Source organism: Nilaparvata lugens, chromosome 2 (assembly GCF_014356525.2).
Source record: "Nilaparvata lugens isolate BPH chromosome 2, ASM1435652v1, whole genome shotgun sequence".
Taxonomy (NCBI): domain Eukaryota; kingdom Metazoa; phylum Arthropoda; class Insecta; order Hemiptera; family Delphacidae; genus Nilaparvata; species Nilaparvata lugens.
In genome coordinates, this window is record NC_052505.1 from 77,187,189 (window position 1) to 77,211,048 (window position 23,860).

Consider the following 23,860-nt stretch of genomic DNA (forward strand, 5'->3'; position numbering starts at 1 on the left):
TTTTTACATAAGAAGTTTAATTGGAACTTCTATTGGATTGTATTTCTTCTATAAATATTGAATCATTTTCTGAAAACGTATAATTGATGATATTTCTTCAAATTATTTATACAAACTGCATTCACAGCATGGAAGAATTCAATAAAATATCTTATCTACATTTCATGTTCAACTCAATAAGATACTATAAGAAAAAATAAGTTTGCTATAGAAGTGCGAACCCACATTTTAACTTTTGATTCTACTCTTATTCAAGATTATTCTCAAACAGTAATAGAAGATACAAGTACTTTTTTTAATTCTTGACAAAACAAGATATTATTTGAAAATCCGACCAATAAAAAACTCAAATTGGATGCAGTTTTCAGAATGGACAATACCCTAAGAACAACTGCATTAATATTGCAACACCCTATTGCAGTTTTAATTGAATAATCTGTTAACAATGCCAACTAAATTTCAGTCAAGATATTTTGACAATTTAGTTAAAACTTACTGGGAAATTTAAGAGAAGAGCTCTGTCGCTCAATATAAATCTATATTATGAGTGAGATGTAAGATACTAAGAATTTCATAAGATGTTCAAAACTAATAACAAACTTTTAGCCTCAAAGCAATAAATAGGATAGTAATTTCCCAATAATAATATTAATGTGCTTAAAATCAAATTTTGTAAATAAATAATTTGAGCAATAGTGTTTTGTGAGCTAATTGTACAGATTGTGTATTTTCAGAGTTTTTACTTTCAAAAAATTGTTGGTAATCAAATCATAATTAGTTTTCAATGTTATCACACAAGAATGGTGGAATTGAACAACATATTGAAATGAATAATCAAGATTTTCACAAAAGTTTCAAGATTGAGGATAAGTTGATAAGTGATAGTAACTCGTTGAAAGTGTACCTGATTATCTGATTGTTTGAAAGCACAAAATAATTGAGTGAGTGAGAGATTAAAAATACTCACGATTGTGAATTATGATGATAACTCACTTTTTGTGAATTTGACAATGTAGTGATAACATTTTATTTCTCAATTGTAAATATATCACACTGAATGTTGAACACTGCCATGACATGTTTTCAGAAGGACTAGTAGTGAATTCCAATTTGTACATAGATCATAAATTGATTTTGTAATGTATTTTCAGCTTTACTACCCAATAAAATGTTTCATAATTGTATGTAAATAGCTAAATTTAGCATCTTCAATAACCCAACTCATCGACTAAACAACTACTTGAATTAATAATAGAGCATTTGCAAAGCAATACCTTGGAATTGAAAATACAGAGCACAAAATCCGCTCAATAAAGGATCTTATTTCATTGTGCGAATTAGGTATGCTAATCTGAGTGGTGAAACAATGAAAAATTGAGGAATTCATCATTCTATCTAAAATATTTATTTGTAATATGTTAACATACCAACAATTATCGATTTTCTCACATTTACAGAGTCAAAACTGCTCTCCAGGCAGCTTTCTCCCTTAACCGCTTTTTTCGCTGCTTCTCTTTCCGTTTCTGTGTTGCATCCCAGAAAAATTGAACGCCTTCCTTCATCTCGATTTCTCTTTGAAGGAACATCAGGCCATGAAGATTGACGCCTATCGTATCCTGTAAATGATAGAAGAAAATTAAAATTGAATCTCCAGTGATGTAAATGAAGCTCAGAAACGCTAATATCTCTATCAAATCCAATTCTTTCCGATAGATATATTCAAGATGGTACATGATATACGGCGTATAAATACTAATAACATTAGGAACAAAAAATATGTTGATGGAGAGATGAACAACAAGAGAATATTCTTCCAAATAATTGAGATTAAGACCCATAACTCCTGTTTTGAAGGTACAAAAATAGTAGAAGAATAAAGGCTGAAAAGTAGATCAACTGGGAGACAAGAAGCCAAAACAAATTACTTATTTCACTTTTTACTTTAGGGCTACATGTATTTAGATAAAAATTTAAAATAAAGGTACCCTTTTCAACACATATTTTTATTTCTCATATGTTTCACCTTGAAATTAATTTTAAAGTAAGTCACTTATGCTAGAATTTATTTGACCTCAAGTGGTTTTTACCATTTTGTACCTGATTCAGTATTTTATTTGGAAATTACATTTTTTAAACAATTCTTCTTAAACAGTGGCTTCGATTCTGAGATTGTGTGAGGCAATAGCATCATTTCAGGCTATTGGCTTGCAAATAAAAATTATTGTGATATGGCAGGAGACATAGTTTTCAGACACAGCCTCATTCAAAGTAAATAATTTCGAGCATAACCTTTATAAGAGCTCGAACGGAGCATTTGAGCAGTGAATTTTAATAACTGTGATTGCCATAAATGAAATCAACATGATTTACATCATAAACAATATTTTTTAAAGATAGCAAAAATAACGTGAGCAACAAATTGAACAAGAAAATTCAAAGTACAGATTCAAATAGTACAAGCTCAGCCTAGTTTTTCCTCCAATGTCATAATAAAGTATATATTCTAATATATATCATGATTATAGTGCTTTTTACAATAAATAAAATAAAAGTAATAATCAATGTTTCTCAAATATCTTCGAGATTATTATCTTATCATAAATTTAAAGAAGAAAGAACATGTAATAGGGAGGAATAACTAGAATGCATAAACTTAAATTAATGGTTTTTCCCAATAAGCTAATAATGGTTGAACTAACCTTCATTTTCGTAATATTGGCGGATGATACAGCGTGCAACTTCTGTATAACTTTCAAAAGGGCCTGATTCGATACAATCGACTTATGATGAACTCTAGTGAGAAATACTAGGATCCTGCAGACAATATCAGCCTGCGGAGTTTGCAGAAGTGGGCCCAGTAGAGGCAGCAGCTCACAAACACTCGTAAAAGGCAGAAATATCAAAACCTCTTCCAATTCGCTGTAAATTACAAATTCTAATTTATTATAACTTCAAAAGATTACTGGTACATTTAGAATCATTACAGGAAGAGGTCAAACCGATACAACTGATTCAATTTGATTTTACATACTTATTATTTGTAGAAGTACATTTTTTAGTATTCAAACTTTCGAAAATATTTTCATTTCATTCAACTTTATTAATGTCATGCATTGTTGACGCAAGTCACATAAACTTAAATGGCCATACACACATGATAATAATAAAAAAATATAAATACAAATGAAATCAAGTTCGTAATTGAAATGGTTCATGTAACAGTAAGATTATCACAGTTGGAAATCGTTGATTTAACAGTTCACCAAATTGGTCATAAAATTTCTCCTTCAGCCACAACTTCAATCTCATCCTGAATTGGATTTAGAATCGAGCTGAAAAGTTTCATATAAAAGGGCATTTTATATTGAATGAAAAAACTATGTATTGTCCAACCATAGATTTATTCGAAATCGAGATACCGGTTTCGGTTGTTACACCATTATCAATCTCTGGTACAGAGTAACTGAAAGGTAACTCTGGTAAATCTCCTTCACAGAGATTCATTCATAATGGGAATAAAATAATCTCTGTTAAAGAGTTACCAGAAGGTAACTCTGGTAAATCTATTTGTTAATGGTGTAACAACCGAAACCAGTATCTTGATTTTCAATGAATCTATGGTTCGACAATGCCTAGTCTATTCATTCAACACGGTTAACTACCACAATATCACATTCACAACTACTCAAATAGAAAATTTTATTTCTTCATAAAGGATGAAAATTTGAATGCAGAGTAAAGAATGTATTGATTTGAAAATATGCATGCATACCTTGTCCTGATTCTGAGCAGAACTTGGAGGAGATATTCGTTGGGAGTGGATGCGCCAAAGGCGGCCATGATGGCGGGAACAGGCGGCGCCGCTTTGCCTGACTGCTGCGCCTTCTTCAGTTCAACTCTGTACTCTCCACCCACTTGCAGACACTCTATCAACAACTCTGCCTGCAAATTACATTAAACAAAAAACATTTAGATGCAGAATAATAAAGTACATTAAATAAAGGTTTATAATAAATCACTTTTTTACAATTAAAGAAGTTGAAGTTTTTAACGTTGAACAAGTTTATAACACTAGTTGTCGGCCCTACTTCAAAGAACTTGGAATTCTCCCACTCTAAGCCTATATATTCTGGAAACAATATGCTTTTGAAAAAAAAATGAATTCAATACAGGAGAAACATTTCACCAACATTCGACCACATACAGAAATAATATGAGAGATGATGCACACCGAAGTAATATGTATGAGCGAGGGGTGAGGAGTTCAGGTATCCGGATGTTCAACTTATTGCCATCTCACATGAAAGAAACGTCAGGTAAAGCTTTCAGACTTTTATTGAAAAAAGAGCTGCTATTCATATGTGCCTACTTAGTGGAGGAAAATAACCATTTTTACAAACCTCAAGATGGAGGTTTAAGAAGATAGATAACATGTTACTGTTTGGTTAATGACAAATTGACATATCCTTATACCCCTTTTACAGGTGGTCAGTGGATGAAATTATACCAATGATATAATAATAACAATTTAATTAAGTCTACTCTGTAATCGGATTGGGACTGAAAAGATCAATTTTATCAAACTTCATTTTGATTGAGTTTTAAATAATTGCGACAAAATCTAATTTATCAAACCTCATTATGACTGAGTTTTGAATAATTGCGACACAATCTAATTTATCAAACTTCATTATTATTTAGTTTCAAATAATTGCGAACAAACCTGATTTATCAAACTTCATTGTGATTAGGTCTCAAAGAATTGCAACAACATCTTTGAAGTCGAATGAGTCATATGAGCCGAATGAATTGATGTAGAAATGCAACAAAATTAATCGTTTCGATGGATTACAACGCACACTTCCAATATTTTATGAAACATGATTTATTCAGCCAGTTACAAGAATATAACAGGATCACGATGGGTGTCATTCATATGTGCGATGTATTGAATGTGCGAGTATTAGATAATTTCCAAATAATTAATTCAAATAAATAATTTACTAAAAATAAATTAATTCTGAACACCAAAGAAAGCACAATTATTTGAAACAAAGCAATGTCTTTAGAGCATGTAAGTCTTTAACCTGAGGCCGCACTGCTGGATGGTTATACCACAGAATTACTACAGAAGGCTAGCGGGATAGGACATACTGTTCATGCGTAATCGAGGTAGTTCCTTTGCCAGATTGTAGACTGCGCGCAGAACCCTACTCCGGTCTCGCTCACCCCCCTTCCGCACTCCGTCCTCACAACAACTCTATCACCCACTCCACTGACAGGTAGTCGCGCCTCACTCCTTCACACTATCACACACACACACACACACACACACACACACCACACAGATGCAAACACACAGTCAACTCGGCACCAGACACCTGTCAACATGTGAAGCAATTATAGCAATTATAGGACTATTGTGATAATAATATTATTCAACCGCCTTCTGTTTTCTTTGCATTTCATCCCAACATTCTCACAGCTGAATCATGACTGTATCATTTATATAGCTCTGTGTTCTGTAAGAATGAGAATTCTATGTAAAGAAGAAGTAAAGGAATAAGAAAAAGAGAAGTAGAAGAAGAAGAAAATATGAAGTTTTCAGTTCATCATCTTCTAAATATTTATATTTTCTATCACTATTGTATAGTATATCTTCATCTTTCTTATCCTCTTCTCCTCCTTCATGATCCACTAATTCTTATTTCTCTCATATGCTACTCCTTCTTCTTCTTTTTCTCTTCCTCCTCGTAGAAGAAGAAGAAGAAGAAGAAGATTTCTTCCTTCTTCTTCCACTATCTAATCTTCTTCATGTTCTACCACTTCTTATTTCTATCTTGCTACTCCTTCCCATTCTTCTCTTTCTTCAATGAGAAGAAGAAAAAATAAGAAGAAGAAGGAGAAGAAGAGGAAGAATAGAATGATGGAGAAGAGGAGAAGAAAAAGAAGAAGATGAGTAGATGATAAGAATAAAATGACGATTTTGAGTAGAAGAAGAAGAATAAATAATAGAACATGATGACAAAAAGATAATAGTAAGAAGCAGAAGAAGGAGAAAAAGAAGAAGAGCTACAACATGATGATGAAGAAAAATAAGTAGGAGATGAAGAGAATAAGATAACATGAGAAAAGAAGAAGAAGCTGATGTATTACTATTATTACATTCATTTAAACTACATAAGTCACCCTATCCATAATATTTGGTGAAGCTGAATTTTTGCAGGATGTTAGTATACATAATTAATAGCCTGGAATCACAATATACTCATTTTTCTCTCACTTGCTCTATAAGGTCAACTTTTGTAAAGATATCCAATACTCCAGAATCATTACCCGAAAAATGTTGCGTTTTCGGAACTAATTATCAAAACTGCCCTTTTTCACTATCTCGTAACTGGACTATTATTAACTAATGAGCTGTTTAACATGCATTTGAACATGAAGATTCTGAATTTATCACTTTTATACCCTGGCCACCATGGGCGCCGACTTATCAAAATCTTTGGGTGGGCTCATTGGTTAGGGGTCTGGGGAGGGGTTTTTTCCATATAATTGATCAGAATTTTTTATGGACTCAGCCCCCCCAAAATATTTTTTGGGTGGGCTCCACAGCCTACCTACCTACCTACCTACCCAGACCTTATGGAGTCGGCATCAGTGCTGGTCACTTTTTTGAAAACTGAGTATCGTACCATTATAATATAATGGAGAGCTTTGTTTCTCTGATACCTTTTTGGCTATTGCATTTTGTGTTTCACACAGAAAGGACTTGTCACGGTTGATTATAAGAATCGTTCAATGGTGGGTGTTGAAAACACTGATGTCTCTCTTGAATGCTTGCTACCATCGGACTCCCCAATGCTTAATGCCCCCAAACAGAAAACTCTAACGGTGTAACATCCGGGTTGTGGGCATATTGTTCCATTCAATTAACCTTGGTAAACTCACACAGAAAACACACGCAATTCATTAGTTGTCAATTAAAGGAAGAAACTTTGTAATCAGAAATCAGACCCATGTTTCCATTTCGCCAATCAACATTCAATATCATTATTTTATAACAATAATAAACATCATCAACATAATGCAATGCTAATTTTAAGATCTGTTCACCAAGATTAATAATAAATTTGGAGACACATTAGAGCTCGTTTCACTTTCATTGCACTTATAATAAAATTATTATTTATTTTATTGTTATAACATATTAATATTTATTATCACGTAATATCATGAAACTTGAGTAGTTTTTTTTAGTTTATGAATTTCCTACTGGACTGACTGCTAAAAAAGTATCAGAAAAGAAGAGAAATGAACATCATAACTTGATATTTGACCGAGCGAAGTGAGGTCTAAGATTCATGTCGACGGTCAGGCATTTCTCTTAATGTTTACATGTTAGAATGTTTACATGTTTAAATGTTCAAATGTTTATAAGTTGCGCATTTACGGCGAAACGCGGTAATAGATTTTCATGAAATTTGACAGGTATGTTCCTTTTTAATTGCGCGTCGACGTATATACAAGGTTTTTGGAAATTTTGCATTTCAAGGATAATATGAAAGGTAAAAGGAGCCTCCTTCATAAGTCGATATTACAGTAAAAGTCAGATTAAAGAATTATTCATCATAAATCAGCTGACAAGTGATTACACAGATGTGTGGAGAAGCCAGTCTATTGCTGTATTTCCATAAGGTCTATAGTTTCAATCAGGTGGATGAGAATACTACGTGAGGTCTACTGTTCACAAAACTGCTAGTAGTTCTGTGAACAGTAGACCTCGCGCAGTTATACACCAACTATTCATTTGATCAGATCATGCTTACACAAGATTTAATTATCATATAACGCTCTCCGGAATTTAGCGCGAGAAAACCAGAAGACATCTAGGCGCCCAGACGAGCTGTTATAAGTTCTTTGCATCCTATTTATTAGGATAAAAATGATCAAAACTGTTTTAAATAAGGAATGCCGATATCCAAAAGCACAACTTTTTACAAAATTTACAGTTTTAAATGTAAGGCAATTGTACATTAAATCTTTATTGATCTACATAAAAACTAATAAACTTAAAATTTTATCAGATATTTTACATACCTATCCTACACGGTATAGAGCTAACTTCGGTTTTGCGACGCCGCAGGTGGTTCATGGAGTGGAGCTGAGCACACCTTTTTATTTGTCTCAAATGGTCTATCGTAATTTGCCCGCTGAGATAAGAACTGATATGGATGAATGCAGTGTGGCTGCATTCAAGAGTAAGGTGGAGGGGTGGCTATACCGCCTGGGCTGGGAGTCGTCAGAAAGCCTGCTTCAGTCTGTTTATTGGCACTAAGATCATCTCTATTAATTTGATAGCTTTTCTTATACATACATAGATTTTTTTTTCATTTTTGAGAGCTTATAAATTTTCATAACTTACCTTTCTTCTCTTTATATTTACCACATACTTTATTTAATCGTTTATAGATTTACACATCTTCATTACTATATTCTTTTCAATAGTCACTGTGGAATCGGCTGGTTTCTGTTCCTCGGTAACTTTTTATATGAGAAGCTACCATTATTTTTTACAATAAGTATATACAAAATATATTCCACTCATGCAATCTCAAGAATTTATTCATATTCCAATTCTCGAATCTGTATAATATAATATATGTTACTCTTTTCAATCTTTTTCTGTTTATGAAATTTCGTCAATGTACAATGTAATAGGTAATTTTTAATTTCATAATTATAATACAAACTATCTAATACTTACCTTCTTCTTGTTAAAGTCGGACATTCTATTACCTATATAATATTATGAATAGACTATTGGCTACCCACTGTAACAGGAACCCACCCCCTACACTCAGACGAATAGTCTTGTAGGGGTATTCCAGTAAAACATGCTCTGTATTACAATGTAATCTGTTTTTTGTATGGAGTAAAGAATATTTGAATTTGAATTTGATAACACTCACATCATAAAAGCGTTATAAACTGAATAAATTGCAATTTTAAAAAATATCTTAAAATATGCCCAACTATTCTCTCCGATTATAGGAAAATAATGTGGAGTTTGGAAGAAATTGGAATTTACCACACATTATCCTGTTTTAAGTGTATGAGAGTTAAATTTCTAGAATAGAAATGCCCTCCGAGTTGGTTGAAGAGGTTGTCATCCTTTCGTAGTCTTTCAAACAGGCATTCAACCAATCCACTTGTCTTAGAGAATTATCATTTTTTCAGAAGGATATATATTGTAGGGTACTTATAGTATGAATTCATAATCATACATATACTTTTCAATTAATGATTCATTTTTATTAAATACATTATTATTGGATCATGAAGAGTTGGTTTTCCTTTTCACAAATAAAAAAAAAAGAATGAGAGTTTAACAATAAGAGAACAAGTATCATTTGAGAATTCCTCTCACAAATTATAAATGAGAAATATGTGTTTCACAATACGAGAGCAAGTATTCAATACAATTCTCAATAATTACTGAAAATTCCCCACGCGGTATGCATGCTTTAATATAATTATATTCACCCTTATATTTTGTTGTAGTTTCTAATTAGAGAGATTCAACCAGAAAACTATTTCCTGATCAAGTATATGGAAGCCATAATTTTTCTGAAAAAAGAGATTCTCCTCCTAATAATAGTTAACAATAGTTAACACTCACACTTCCTCCTACTCCATCACCTCCTTCTTCCCCTTCTTCTTCTTCTTCTTCTTCTTCCCCTTCTTCTTCTTCTTCCTCTTCTTCTCCTTCCTCTTCTTCTTATTCTTCTTCTTCTTCTCCTTCTCCTCCTCTTCCTTCAGCTCCTCCTCCTCCATTTTTATCTTCATTTTATTCATCTCCATCTTATTCTTCTTCTGCTATTTCTTCGTGTCTTCTTATTCTTCTAGGAGGAGGAAGAAGAGGAGGAGAAAAAGAAGAAACAAAGAAATAGCAGAAGAAGAATAAGGAGAAGAAGAAGAAAATGAAGATGAGAATGGAGGAGGAAGAGGAAGAGAACGTGAAGAAGATGAAGAGCTGAGAATAATAATAAAATCTTCTTATTTTTCTCATTATTCTTATCATCCTCCTTTTCTTCTCCTTATCATATTAAAGAACTTATCATATCAACAGATTATAGAAAAATAGAAATTATATATATTCATAATTCAGCTCTAGTGTTGTCAGAGCAGAAAGCTACATGTCACAAAGGAATGAAATTGTTTGTCTTTTATAATAGGCCACTAATTGGCCTTTGGTTTTGCTTGCAATAATTATTATTGTTGAGGCTTCCTCAGAAATGAGTTGAAAGCCTGGCAGGCTGCCAGATGCAGCTATAAAAAACCGGATCAAAAGACACTCTCCTTCCATATTCCCATGCCAGCCCACTTTTCTCCTTCCACTCATTTCAAGCCGTTACAAGCGACTGTTGACATGCTTATGCGATCTGGTGGGACAATGCAGAACTAACTTATGCTAACTTATGCGTGATATTATAAATGCACTACGTTGTTATTCTCATTATAGGAGTTTTCTCTGGTTATACACAGAACAGTCATTTTGTTTTTAGTCGGGGCGTTTAGAATAAAATACATTGTTGGTTATGGAGCAGCACACACTCTTGCCTACTATCTACCGACGGCTGTTGTATGACGCAATGATTATAACAGCTGATTTTTATTTCTGTGTGTGGCCAGCTCACAAATCTTCTCCCGTAAGAATTACATCTGAACTTTGAAGGACCTCAGGGAAGAGTCCTGAAGTCGGATTATAAATTTGATAGGCCATAAACCTGGTCCTGAACATTATGCACACAACTAAAAAATCATCAAATTCGGTGCACACATAAAAAGTTATTGAAAGTCAAAATTTGAGGCTTAGTTTTTATTTATATAGATTTCGAAAAACTAGAGAATTGAACACAAAATAAAATAAAGAGAAAAGAGTGTAAAGTTTCAGTTATTTTGTATTATTGAGGAATGTTTCATTTCGTCAACAAGGAAAAGCGTTTCCAATTATAGAAATCAGAAAATAAAAACTGCGACTACTGTTATAAAAACTGCGACTACGCCCCGTTTCGGTAAGCCAATTTTCTGACTCCAGCTGTTTGAAGTCTAGACTTAGCTGAATTCCCAGCTCGGAAGCCGGCCCTATGTAATTTTTTAAGCAAGTGCTAGGATTCGAGTCAGCTATATGATCTTATTTGTATAGCTAAAACTAATGACAAGTTGTAGATTTTAGTTTTTAATCAATCGACCCAATGTGTTTCAATTTCATGATTTATAATTGGCAGGAACAGTATATCTGACCGATTATATAATTATCATTAACTGACCGATTTCTCAGCAGTGACGGTTTTTCGAGAGGCGAGATTGAGGTCGGCATGCCCGGGCACGGTGGTCTCCTGCCCGGTGGCCAGAGTGGCATTCTCCTCTTCCTCTCGCTCGACCTCTCTCTCGTCCTCCAGCACGAGTGGCTCGTCTGTCTTCTCGTACATCCGGATCACTCTGTCCTGGCCGCAGCTTGCCACAAAGTGACCATTCGACGACACCGCCAAACCATATGCCTCGCCATGATGACTCTGCAATAGTCAATGTTATTATACAAGATCAGAATTAATATTCAATTAAAATCAATAACATAAAAATATATAAATAGTTAATAGTCAATAGTTATTATACAAGATCAGAATTAATATTCAATTAAAATCAATAACATAAAAATATATAAATACAAAACTGATAATCAACTCTGTCACATATATTTTATTTATATATAATTGAAATTCAAATTTGTTTTTTTTACAAATTCATACAAACAATCATATAATATTTACAAGAATAAAATTATAAATTGTTCAAAAGAACGTGAAGATCACAAGACTAATGTTTGATCGTGAACTTGTATTAAGAAGATAAAGAAAAAATACTGAATTACAAAAGATAAATAATTGTAACTTACAAATAGAAAATAAGTAAGAATGTAATTATGTAACAAGTTTATGAAAAAGGAACAAAGATACACAAAATAATGAGTTAAAAGAGGAAAAATAGAAAACAGTAACAAATAATAAGAAGTAAAATTGGGTAATAAGACGAAGCAGAACATCCAAAAGAATATCTCTCCCAATACAATCCATAACAATAGATAAAGCAATATCCATTGTTGACATTAGCATTTGCCAGTAAAGTAGGGAAACATTAAGTACGGTAGCAAGCTATAATCAATGTTTGAAAAGTTTTCAATTTTTCAAAAGTTATCAAATCAGTATGATAGTAGACAAGAAACCCTTTCAAATTTTATTGTACTGTAGTAGGCCTACTAAATAATGATGTTTTTGTACTATTTGTTGAATAATACAGATGGATGATTTTGGTAACAGAAAAAGAATAATACAGTATATTACACAAAGTATAATAGACTCAATAAAATCTATCAACAACCTTGGTTTTAATATAGAATCTGCTTCAGAAGTACTTTCTAACCAACAGACCAAAAATGAACCTGAAGATGACACCATAGGTATTGAAACATGTATGAAACTTTTTAATAAATTCGTGATATTCCTAGACAATATTAGGCCTATAGTATTTCATTAAAAGATTAGTTGTTTACTGGTTTTTAGAAACAATGTCAAATCGTATTTTTCTCTCTGGTACAGAAAAGTACTTTCTTTCTAACACAACTAAAACTTACTAAGTTTAGCCAGACGTAACATGGGGACAAATCCGGCAACATCGCAAAGCGATTGAATGAAATCTTATAAATCTCCCATTGTAGCATGGATGTAGGTAGCGATTAACTGAAAATCTTCGATAACTGTTACAGGATACATAAAAGCAAGCTTTTTGGAATAGAGATAGAGCATCTTAATTCTAAGTGAAGGAACATTGAGTTGTCTCGCCTGTGCCAGCGGCAAGCAAACGTCCGATAATAGTTTATCATCCAAATCCATTTAAGCGAGTTCATAATACGGTATTTTGAATTGAATTTATTGCCAAAAATTACAAATACATATTTTTACAATACAATAAAAATAACATTGATTGTAACTTAACTGCATCAATAACATCACTGTAATACTTGCCACTGCCAACATAAGATTCCTTGTGTGTTGGCAGTAAGTTGCAGTTTATTTATTCTGTATCAATTCAGGTCAGTATATGAATTGATATACAATTGATAATGCTAACAAAGAAATTACAATGCTAAAAATTTAATAATGCTAATGAAGCTATACCTATTATACAAAAAAAACGCACAGGCTCACAGCAAAAAAAATACTTGAGAATACTATACAGACTATACTATGATGAAAATTTTAATCTAATTAATCACTGTGACATCTTGAGGCCATCATGACAGTGAAACTTTCTCAAAGAAAAACAAATTAACTGATTGTAATGAAAAACCTCTGCATTCTAGGCTTTATTGATCAGTAATGAATTCATAACAGATTCAAAATTAGAATAAATAGTTCAACATCTGATAACAGAAACATAAGAAGAAAACACTAGTCATATGATGATTCAATATCATCACATTCTTCCCGTCTTTAGGAATTCAATGAATAGTCTTTCAAAAAATAAGAAGGCATTTTGCGCTCTCTATAAGATCTTCGCAGGGTGCCATCAGGAGGCTCTTCTTCATCACTGAGGGGGAATCCTGTATTTGTTTCATCTTGGTTTTCATGATAATTTTCTTGATTGTTCTCAGGCTCTGCGTGATCACTAAGGCTTGATCCTGCATTTGTATCATCTTGATTTTTATCGTTATCTTCTTGAATGCTCTCTTCTCCTCGAGGGGCAAGGTTTTTCAATGATACAGTTGTCTCTCTTCCATCACTAAGCGGTACCTTGGCATATTGTGGGTTGATTTGAAGAATATCCACCTCCTCGACCAATGGATCGAATTTACTTCTTCGTATAGGTACTTTCATTAGGACTTTGTTTGAAGGGGCAAGCCAGGTTGGAAGTGCTATACCATTAGATGATTGTCTATAGTGTCGGAACATCCTATCATGTGGCGTCTCATTAGTAGCCGTGCACAATAGGGATCGAATAGAATGTAGAGAATCTGGGAGCACAGATTCCCAATCAGATACATCCAAATTTCTATGCTTCAATGTAAGAGACACTGTGCGCCAAATTGTACCATTTTCTCGTTCGATTTGGCCATTCCTGGTGCGTTATAAGGTGATGACATGGAAGTGGCTACTCCTCGATTATGAAGGAATTCCTGCAGCTCTCTGGATTTGAAAGAGGTTCCATTGTCAGTATGTACATAAGAAGGTAAACCAAATGTGGTAAACAAGTTCACAAGGCACTGAATTACAGTTGATGAATTCATATTCGGACAAGGGTATGCAAACGGAAACCTAGAGTACTCATCAATTATTGTCAACAAATATTTGTTTTTAGTTTTTGATGGAAGAGGACCCTTGAAGTCCACGCTTAATCTTTCAAATGGATGTGCCGCCTTTATGAGAGTAGATTTCAATTTCTTGAAAAATTGAGGTTTTATGGCATTACATGTTTGACATGAAGAAGTCATTTTTCTGACATCCTCAACTGAATAGGGTAAATTATAAGTTCTTACCCAATGAATCATTCTGGTCACTCCAGGGTGACACAAGTCACAGTGTAGGGAGTGTAATTTATCGGTTTGAGTTGCATTACACACTCTGGAAAGTGCATCTGCTACTTGGTTGTCCTTTCCTGGTCTGTAAATTATTTCGTAATTGTAGCATGACATCTCCAATCGCCATCGTTGTATTTTTTCATTTTTTATTTTATTTTGATGAGTCATATCAAACATGAATGATACAGAGCGCTGGTCAGTGATAATTTTGAAGAATCTTCCAAGTAAGAAATGTCTCCACTTTTTAAGAGCACACATAATAGCAAAAGCCTCTTTTTCAATGGATGAATGTTTACGCTCACTATCATTCAGCTTCTGAGAAAAGAATGCTACTGGACGTCCACACTGTGATAGGACAGCTGAAATTGAAAAATCAGATGCATCTGTTTCAACCACAAAAGGTTCAAAGTCGTCAATTGTACTAACTACTGCCTTAGAAATCTCAGTTTTGAGTTGATTGAAGTCAGCTATAGCTTCAGAAGTCAAAGGAAAGGCCGTTTAGCTTTATCTGAATAATTGGATATCCATTTGGAATAGTGTGCAAACATTCCAATTGTTCGCTCAAGAGCCTTTCTATTATCTGGGGGTGGAAGGTTGAGCAATGGTTTCAGACGTTCAAGGTCAGGAGAAATTGTCCCATTTTCAATTTTATAGCCAAGCAAGCTTATTGAAGTAAGTGAATATTTGCTTTTTTCTGTATTGATTGTAAAATTATATTTTTGTACTGCATCTAAGAATTTTTTGAGATTCAAATCATGTTCCTTCTGATTCTTACCACATATTGTCACATCATCCAGGTATGCATACGTTTTTTCAAGTTTTTCATTATTAATAACATTATCAATGACTCGCTGAAAAGTGGGTACACCATCTGTCAGACCAAAAGCAAGCCTTCGAAATTGATACAAACGGCCACATGCCTCAAATGCAGTGAAAGGTCGATCTTTTTCTCGTAGGGGTACCTGGTGGTAAGCGCTTTTCAAGTCAATAGTGGTGAATACAGAGTTTTTTTGAGACCTTAGAAACAATATCTTCAAGACTAGGGAGGGGATATGCGTCAAGATGTGTGTATCTTATTATTATTATTATTATTATTATTATTATGTTTGTTTCTGTCCATAATGTGAACCACATTGGATGGGCACAGATAGACAAGTCATTAAAAATGAAAGAATAAGCATGCACTCAAGGCAAGAGCAGGCATCAAGTAAAATACCGCTCCAAAGCAGCACTTTTACAACTGAAAAACTCATTCAGCGCATAAAACGGGTGATCCTCAAGGAACAGCCTCAACTTTCTCCTCAGGCTTGCCAGTGGCAGAGTCCCCGATCAGCTTGTTGATGATCTTTCCCACCATGTAAGCCGAACTAACCTGAGTTCTTCCAAGCCTGCAATACGGGAGGTCGAGCCTATTCCTATTACGGGTATTATGCCCATGGACATCACCCCTTGTAGGCAGGACACCCACCTCCCCAACTGCCCCAATCACAGACCTGAAAATGAAGAGGCCAACCACAGTCAAAATACGCTGCTTAACAAAGAGTGGCCTACAAGGGGCTAGGTATCCAGCACCACACAGAATTCTCACAGCCTTTTTTTGTAGCCCCCACCTCAGCAGCTCCACCCCAGAGTGTGATGCCATATGACATCACACTGTGGAAGAACGCATGGTAGCTCATACGGAGATATGCCTCGGGAACACAGCTCTTCAGGCTCCTCAGCAGAAACAGGACTCTGTTCAACCTGCAGCAGACACTCTGTATATGCTCCCTCCAAGAAAGTTTCCTATCAAGATGGAAGCCCAAGAGCTTTACAGGAGGGAACTCATACTGCATCCCATTCCTAAGGCTGAAGACAATGGTTTGTGTCTTTTCACTGTTAAGGCAAACCGGTTAGCAGCAAACCAGTCGGCAGCCGCCCCTCTGGATGCATTCATCAAGTCCTGGACCTCATGCATATTCCTGCCAACATCCATGATAGAGGTGTCATCGGCGTAGCATACAACTATCCTATGATCTGAAAGGGCAACATCATTGATCATAATCAGAAACAGAAGGGGTCCCAGCACAGATCCCTGGGGCACCCCATAACTCAGGGCTCTAACCCGTGAGAGCCCACCACCTGCCCGAACAGCCTGCCTGCGTCCACCCAAGTATGAGCGCAGAAGCTGGAGAGGGCCACCAACCACACCATAGAGAATCAACTTAGACAGCAAGATTTCATGATCCAGGGTGTCAAAAGCCTTGCTGAGATCACATAGCGTCAGCCCAGCAAGGCTCCCCCCTTCAAAACTATCACATATCCCTTTAATTATACATTCGACAGCACCCACTGTCGGCCGTCCAGCCCTAAACCCAAATTGAGTGTCAGCAAACAGACCATTCAGCTCACAGAACTCATACAATTGGCCAGCTATTATGATCTCAAATATTTTTGACAGAACTGGCAAAATTGAGACTGGTCTATAGTTGTTAGGATCCAGGCGAGAACCCTTCTTATAAATTGGTACAACCCTTGCCAACTTCAACTCATCTGGGAAAACATTCTGAGCTAGACACTCATTTATACATTGAGTCAAAGGGATCAATATAAACTTAATGATACGTTTCAAGAAATTACTTGACATACAATAAATGTCCTTGCTTGCCGAACACTTGAGGCCCATGGTGATCTGCAGGACATCCTCACATGTGACACTGTGCCACATCAGTGTAGCTGTGGGTGGCTGCCGAACCCGCATAAGATGACACACAGGCAGTGCCACTGATGCAGCCATCCCTTGAACTGGTGATGTTGGTGCTGGCAAAGGGGCTGTTACCGATGCTGATGTCGATGATGATGCTGTCAATGAGGATGCCATCAATGATGATGATGGAGTTGATGATGGTGCTGTCAACAATGCTGGATCCGGTAAAGAGGCTGTCACTGGTCCCGATGTTGATGACAATGAGCTACACAATAAAAGGAAATGTTCTTTCTTAGTGATGTTGAAGCCATGGACACTGCACCAGTTGTAGGGTACATTTCAAGTCCACATTTTTTAGCAAAACAGTGTGAAATAAATGTCTCAGAGCTTCCTGTATCTATCAAAGCAGAAGTAGGAATGTTGTTTACCTGAGCTTGTACTGTAGCATTTTCAAGAACAGTAGAGGCTGCAATAAGCGCCGAAGATGAAGAAGTTTTAGTAGATTTGCAGACATTTTTCCAATGACCTATTTTCTGGCATTTTTCGCATGAGTCATTTAGTGCAGGGCACTGCTGACGTGTTTTATGTCGCTGACGACCACAAAAATAACATTTTTGAAAACTTGAGCTTCCAGTTTTTACAGCTGACAAATTTGTTTCTTTACATGAATTTTCTGAAGAATTATTTGAAGTGGCATTAAGAGTTATTTCAGAAGAGTAAGAAGCTGATTGATTTCTGGCAGATTCCAAGGCACGTGCTTTTTCAATAGCTTCATCAAGAGTTAGCTTGTCAAACTCCAAAAGTCTCAGTCTTATCTGATGAGAGCTGAGGCCCCGGATAAATGAATCACGAATGTATGTTTTCCTATGAGTTTCAGAATCAACATCTGCAAACCCACAATTCTTACTCAGTTGTTGTAAAGCTTGGTTATATTGGTCAATTGTCTCATCTGAAGACTGTTTTCTAGTTGCCAATTTATGTCTAGCGAATATTTCATTTATTGGTTTTACATATGCAGATTTTAGTGCGTCAATAGCCGAAGTATATGAATTTTTGTCGGCAATTGTTTGATAAACAGAATGAGATAGAAAGTTGGTAAGCAACCGCAACTTACTTTCATCATCGATGTCTTCTTCATCAAAAGATGCGATGAAATTCTCAAAAGTCTTTAGCCAGAAGTTCCATTCTTGTAGAGCTGTTGGAGAATTCGGATCACCATCAAACTTGTCTGGTTTCAAAAATTTGTCCATCGTAACGCGAATTTTCAGTTTTCGTTTCCAGAAAAGATTTGAAGATTATACATTTGTTGTTGAATAGAAATTGTGAAATAGAGAATAGAAATTGATTGACTCGTATTTGATAAGATGAATTGATTTGATGATTTTGGATTACTGATCAATAAATTGTAATGAAAAACCTCTGCATTCTAGGCTTTATTGATCAGTAATGAATTCATAACAGATTCAAAATTAGAATAAATAGTTCAACATCTGATAACAGAAACATAAGAAGAAAACACTAGTCATATGATGATTCAATATCATCACACTGATACAATAAAAAAAAGTTCCTGTAATGTGACTTGTGATTTGCATAGCTATGATGGAATTGATTGATGTGGTGCAATTAATCTGTAATATAATAAAGGAAAGAATTGGCTTATACACGTGCGAGATAGGAAATTCACATCATAACATCTCAACTACTGGACCGAAATTTTGTATATTGATTCTTAATTTACCGAGGATGGTTATAGGTCTATTTTAAATTCTTCACGATTCAGTGAGTCAAGTTTTTAAATAGACCCTTGCGGAGCACGGGTTACCTGGTAGTAATAAATTAAACAAACATTACCTTTATAGTAAGAATTTTCTCGAAATTGTCAGCATCCCACTCCTTCACACATCCATCCTTGCCGCAAGTGAAGAAGTAATGTGTGCGCGGTACAAAAGCCAGGCCTGTTACAGAGTCGTCATGGGCGAAGATCGACTTGTGACAGTCTCCGAAATCAAGGCCCCAGATTTTCACGTTACGATCGCTGCTTCCTGTCGCGATCAGGGTTGAGTCGTAGGAAATGTCCATGCACAACACTGGCAGTTTATGGCCATACAACGACAGGAAAAACTGTAATAGACACGAAACACACAAGTGAAATCAAATAATAGCTGTATCGTACGAAAAAATTGAAAATCAAATAATAGCAGTAACATATCGTAATAGCAATATAGTATCGTAATAGCAGTATTTGATTTTCCGGCCAGGTTGCTCTAGTGGTAAGGAGCGTTAAAAACTTCTGTCTCATAGCATCGTCTGGTTGGTGGATTCGAATCCCGCCGATGGCATTCAAGTCCTCATGGATCATCTCATCAATTCATCGATGCGATTTCCATTACCCATGCACAAGCAAAAAGCTCATGTGGGCAACATCCACAAAAGAGTAAACTCAATAAATCAATTTCAATTCTCATAAACATACTTATATTTTATCTCTTTTCTGTATAGTGCTAGTTTTATAACTTTAATAACTTGAAAATGGCATCAATGTCCGAAACATGTTGTGATTAAATATTTAAAAAAGGGTACTAAGATTTTTATTTTTCTTTCTACTTATATTTTGTATGGGATCGAGTGGTTCAGTTTAGAATGGCCCGTTCTACAATGTATTTTCTGAGCACTTATTTAATTTGTCTGTGGACTTCTGAGCATTTATTCAATTTGTCTGTGGCCCTCTTTCACATCGTTCAATATCAATAATTATTAAAAAGTCCTCATAACGGATCTGCAAAATACAGGGATAGATGGAATTTCATTCCACTGGGATGTGTGTTTTCCACATACCATATCAACTTTTCAGATTTAGTCCTGAATAATGTGAAAAAATAATGGATATTAAGTGACTGAGAACATTAGCAAAAAAATTCTTCGGCTTCAGTGGTATTTGATTCGGCAGCCACCCGATCCAAAGCCAAGCTCTGTGTCATGCAACTAAGGAGGCAGAGAAGGTCATTAAAACCATCTATATATGGAATTGTGTCGATTTGTATTTCAAATCAACTTCCCAATTTTGTAACGTGATGTTATTGACTACCAATCATCAACTCTAAAAAATATAGAAAAATGATTGAGATTCTTTTCCGATTGTTAGATGACAAAATTTTGAGTCCCGTTTGAAAAGTGTAGAAACTATAGTGAGGTCCACGTTATAATGACAGTATTTGATCAACTTTGGTTTTGCTATCCTTGTCTATCATTCGACAAAGCCGGTGGTATTATCCTTTTCTAGGTCCACAACGATGCCAATTATTTTTCTGACAGTGTAGAAATATAATTAATTAATGCAGAGAATCGGCATCGCTATTCTTCTATCTTCATCCACTGCCATTATAACGTGGACCTCACTATATCAAGTGTGCATTTGAACTTGATACTTTAGTTTTGACAAGATTTCTCGAAATAAAAAAAATGAGATTTTTCCTCATTGCGTTGATTTTCTCTCATATATTGACAATTTGAGCAACGAAACCACTTACCTTGAAAGTATCTAGGAAGAAGATTTTAACAGTGCAATCAAGCAGAGCAACAGCGATCAGCTTTGAGTTGGGAGAGATTCTGACACAAAGCACCGGTTCGTCCACCTTCAAAGTTCGAGTGTGCAGCAAGGAGAGAACTTTGGCTTTTGATTCGTTTGTCGAATCAGGTACAAGCTCTAGTTTCCAAAACTTGACAGTCGAGTCTCCGCCCCCAGTAGCAACACCTGTCTGCAAAATTAACATAGACGTTTTTATATTGTTTTCCATGAATAAATACTTATTGAACTTCAATAATGGATTATAACGTATATTACACACAAAACCGCAACACCATAAAGTGAGTAATGTTGAAAATTCATTCACATTCACATTAATCAATGCAAAAATCAAATACAAATGATAAGAAAAGGACCAACAGGCCTAGCCCAAAACTGTCCCCTTTCCGAGTTTTGATAGTAGTAAGCCAATGTCTAAAAGGTAGGTTACATTGCTTCACTTTGAATCAAATTCCACCAGATAAATATATAATACTAAAAGAATAAAAATATTGCACCAAACTGTAAACTGTAAAGTTTTCAAAACTTGAAAACATTGAATTCTCAGTGAACAAAATCTTCTATGATTAACCTATTCAAAGGATTGCCTTCGTTTTTTTACTCTATAATACTTATCTATTGTTCTTCATCAATATAATTATCCTAAAATATTATAAATTTTAAAATTTGTCTCCTTGGATTAGCATTAGCCTTATGCCTGGGTAATGGAATGAAAGATGGGAGATGAATATTTGAATTCAGTATGAACAGTTTTGGAGTTTGATAAGTTTTGAATACCGGGGAAATGCTCTTGAAGCTTAAAACATCAGTTAGTACAGTTAGCTAGAGCATTTAACAGACTCTCTTTCCTCATCGGTTGTCACTGACCAAATCTAAGCGATTATATTTCATTTATTTACGCTGAGTTAACCACTTCCCATAGTTGGCTTGTTATTATTAAGTAAATGATAAGAGTTTAATTTTGTATAGCTTGCTCAACAACTTTATTTGGAAATATTATTGGTCTATTTGGAGTCTGAAAAATGTCATACCTGATCTGGCAGAAGAGTAATGGTCCAGAGCTCAGATGTGTGGGCTGGTATATCTTCCAGAAGATCTCCAGAGGCTATATCAATAATTTGTAGATTGCCTTGTTTGGTTCCAACCAAAGCATGCCGATCTCCCGGCACAAATGAAACAGACAATGCATAACCAGACTCAACTGTTCGCAAGCATGCAAGTGAAGGCCTGCAAACAAACATATTCTATTACATTTCAACACAAACTATACTTTAAGGTATGTGGCAATTATTTGAGGAATAACTCTGTACAATCTAAGGGGAATAAAATCGCCTGATATTAAATTATTTGGAACATAAATAGAAGTATAACATGGAGGAGCATTTTGATGCGTCCATTCATCCCAAAAATAATTCTGAACTGAAAAATTTACTGAATATTCATTTACAAATTGTCTTTGACAGAAAAAAATAACAATTTAAATAACCAGCTACAGCCGTATATTGAGTATTAGAAAAGTATAACCAAAATTAACAGTCTGGTTGCACAAAAATCTCCGAAATCTGTTAACTTTCAATCCCGATTAAATGCCAGAAACCCCTTTTCTTATTGGTTCTTGAGGAATTTAATCATGATTAAGATTTTACCGACTTTTGTGCAACCGGCACATAGTTGATTTAATAATAATGAATTAAAAATAATTTTGGAAAACGCTCAGATAAAAATCGAGAGAATCGATTGGAAGATTATAGTTAATTATAATTGAAGAATACTGTCTTTTCTGTAAGTGAAAGAAGTAGTCATTTGAAGATGCCTAAAATTTGGGCTACGGTACATGAAAGCAATAAATATTATATATATATTCCCTTATAAAAGTTACATTGTTTAATAGATGTCTAATCAAATTATTCAACTTTTGAAAATTTTTATTATATAAAACATACATTGTTCAATTGTCTAGTCAAATTATTCACACTCTTGAAAACAACATTTTATTAAATTTGCAAACAGCAAATCAGTGGTGTCAACAATAAATAATATTTGATTATACCTGTTCCACATTTTCAAAGTTTCGGCACTGCCAGAAACGAGCGCCAAGTTATCGGAACTGAATGCCACACATCTGACTTCGGAGCGATGTCCCTGAGTGACGATTCGACGCAAGCACTCCGGCTCAGCCGCAGTTTTCGGCTGCATTTGGATCGAGTACAATTCAATGCTGTTATTCCTCAGCGAAACAGCTACCTGAGCAAGTAAATGTGCACTATGAAAACTCTGTATTTATATGATTTTTATGTAAGTACATAGACATGACTATAGCTAATTGAACAGATTGAAGGACCATCTCTAAAGAAAGCAATATAGCCTATAACCAATCAAATCGCTTCATTTGATTGCTAAAAAAGTGGTCCACCTCTAAAGAAGTAGACCCGATAACCAATCAGATCGCTTCATTTGATTACTAAAAAAGTGGTCCACCTCTAAAGAATTAGAGCCAATAACCGATCAAATCGCTTCATTTTATTACTAAAAGAGTGGTCCACCTCTAAAGAAGTAGACCCGATAACCAATCACATCGCTTCATTTGATTACTAAAAAAGGTGTCCACCTCTAAAGAAGTAGACCCGATAACCAATCACATCGCTTCATTTGATTACTGAAAGAGTGGTCACCTCTAAAGAAGTAGACCCGATAACCAATCACATCGCTTCATTTCATTACTAAAAAAGTGGTCCACCTCTAAAGAAGTAGACCCGATAACCAATCAAATCGCTTCATTTGATTACTAAAAAAGTGGTCCACCTCTAAAGAAGTAGACCCGATAACCATTCAAATCGCTCAATTTGATTGATAAAAAAGTAGTCCAACTTCAAAGAATTAGAGCCAATAACCAATCAAATCGCTTCATTTGGTTACTAAAAGAGTGGTCCACCTCTAAAGTAGATCCGAT

General features: G+C 35.0%; 1 protein-coding gene across 2 annotated transcripts in view; it reads right to left on the bottom strand.

Moving 5' to 3' along the window:
- Window positions 1–1,386: 1,386 nt before the first annotated feature.
- Window positions 1,387–23,860, bottom strand: part of LOC111050811 (WD repeat-containing protein 3) — a 39,441-nt gene continuing 16,967 nt past the window's right edge. For both annotated transcript variants that reach the window (XM_039421764.1, XM_039421765.1), the window contains exons 8-15: window positions 22,961–23,154; window positions 21,942–22,137; window positions 20,855–21,082; window positions 19,179–19,448; window positions 11,334–11,579; window positions 3,773–3,942; window positions 2,700–2,919; window positions 1,387–1,616 (exon numbers count right to left, since the gene is read on the bottom strand). In XM_039421764.1, the coding sequence (XP_039277698.1) occupies window positions 1,452–1,616; window positions 2,700–2,919; window positions 3,773–3,942; window positions 11,334–11,579; window positions 19,179–19,448; window positions 20,855–21,082; window positions 21,942–22,137; window positions 22,961–23,154 (1,689 nt within the window). In that variant the 3' untranslated portion in view covers window positions 1,387–1,451. The remainder of the gene's footprint in view (window positions 1,617–2,699; window positions 2,920–3,772; window positions 3,943–11,333; window positions 11,580–19,178; window positions 19,449–20,854; window positions 21,083–21,941; window positions 22,138–22,960; window positions 23,155–23,860) is intronic.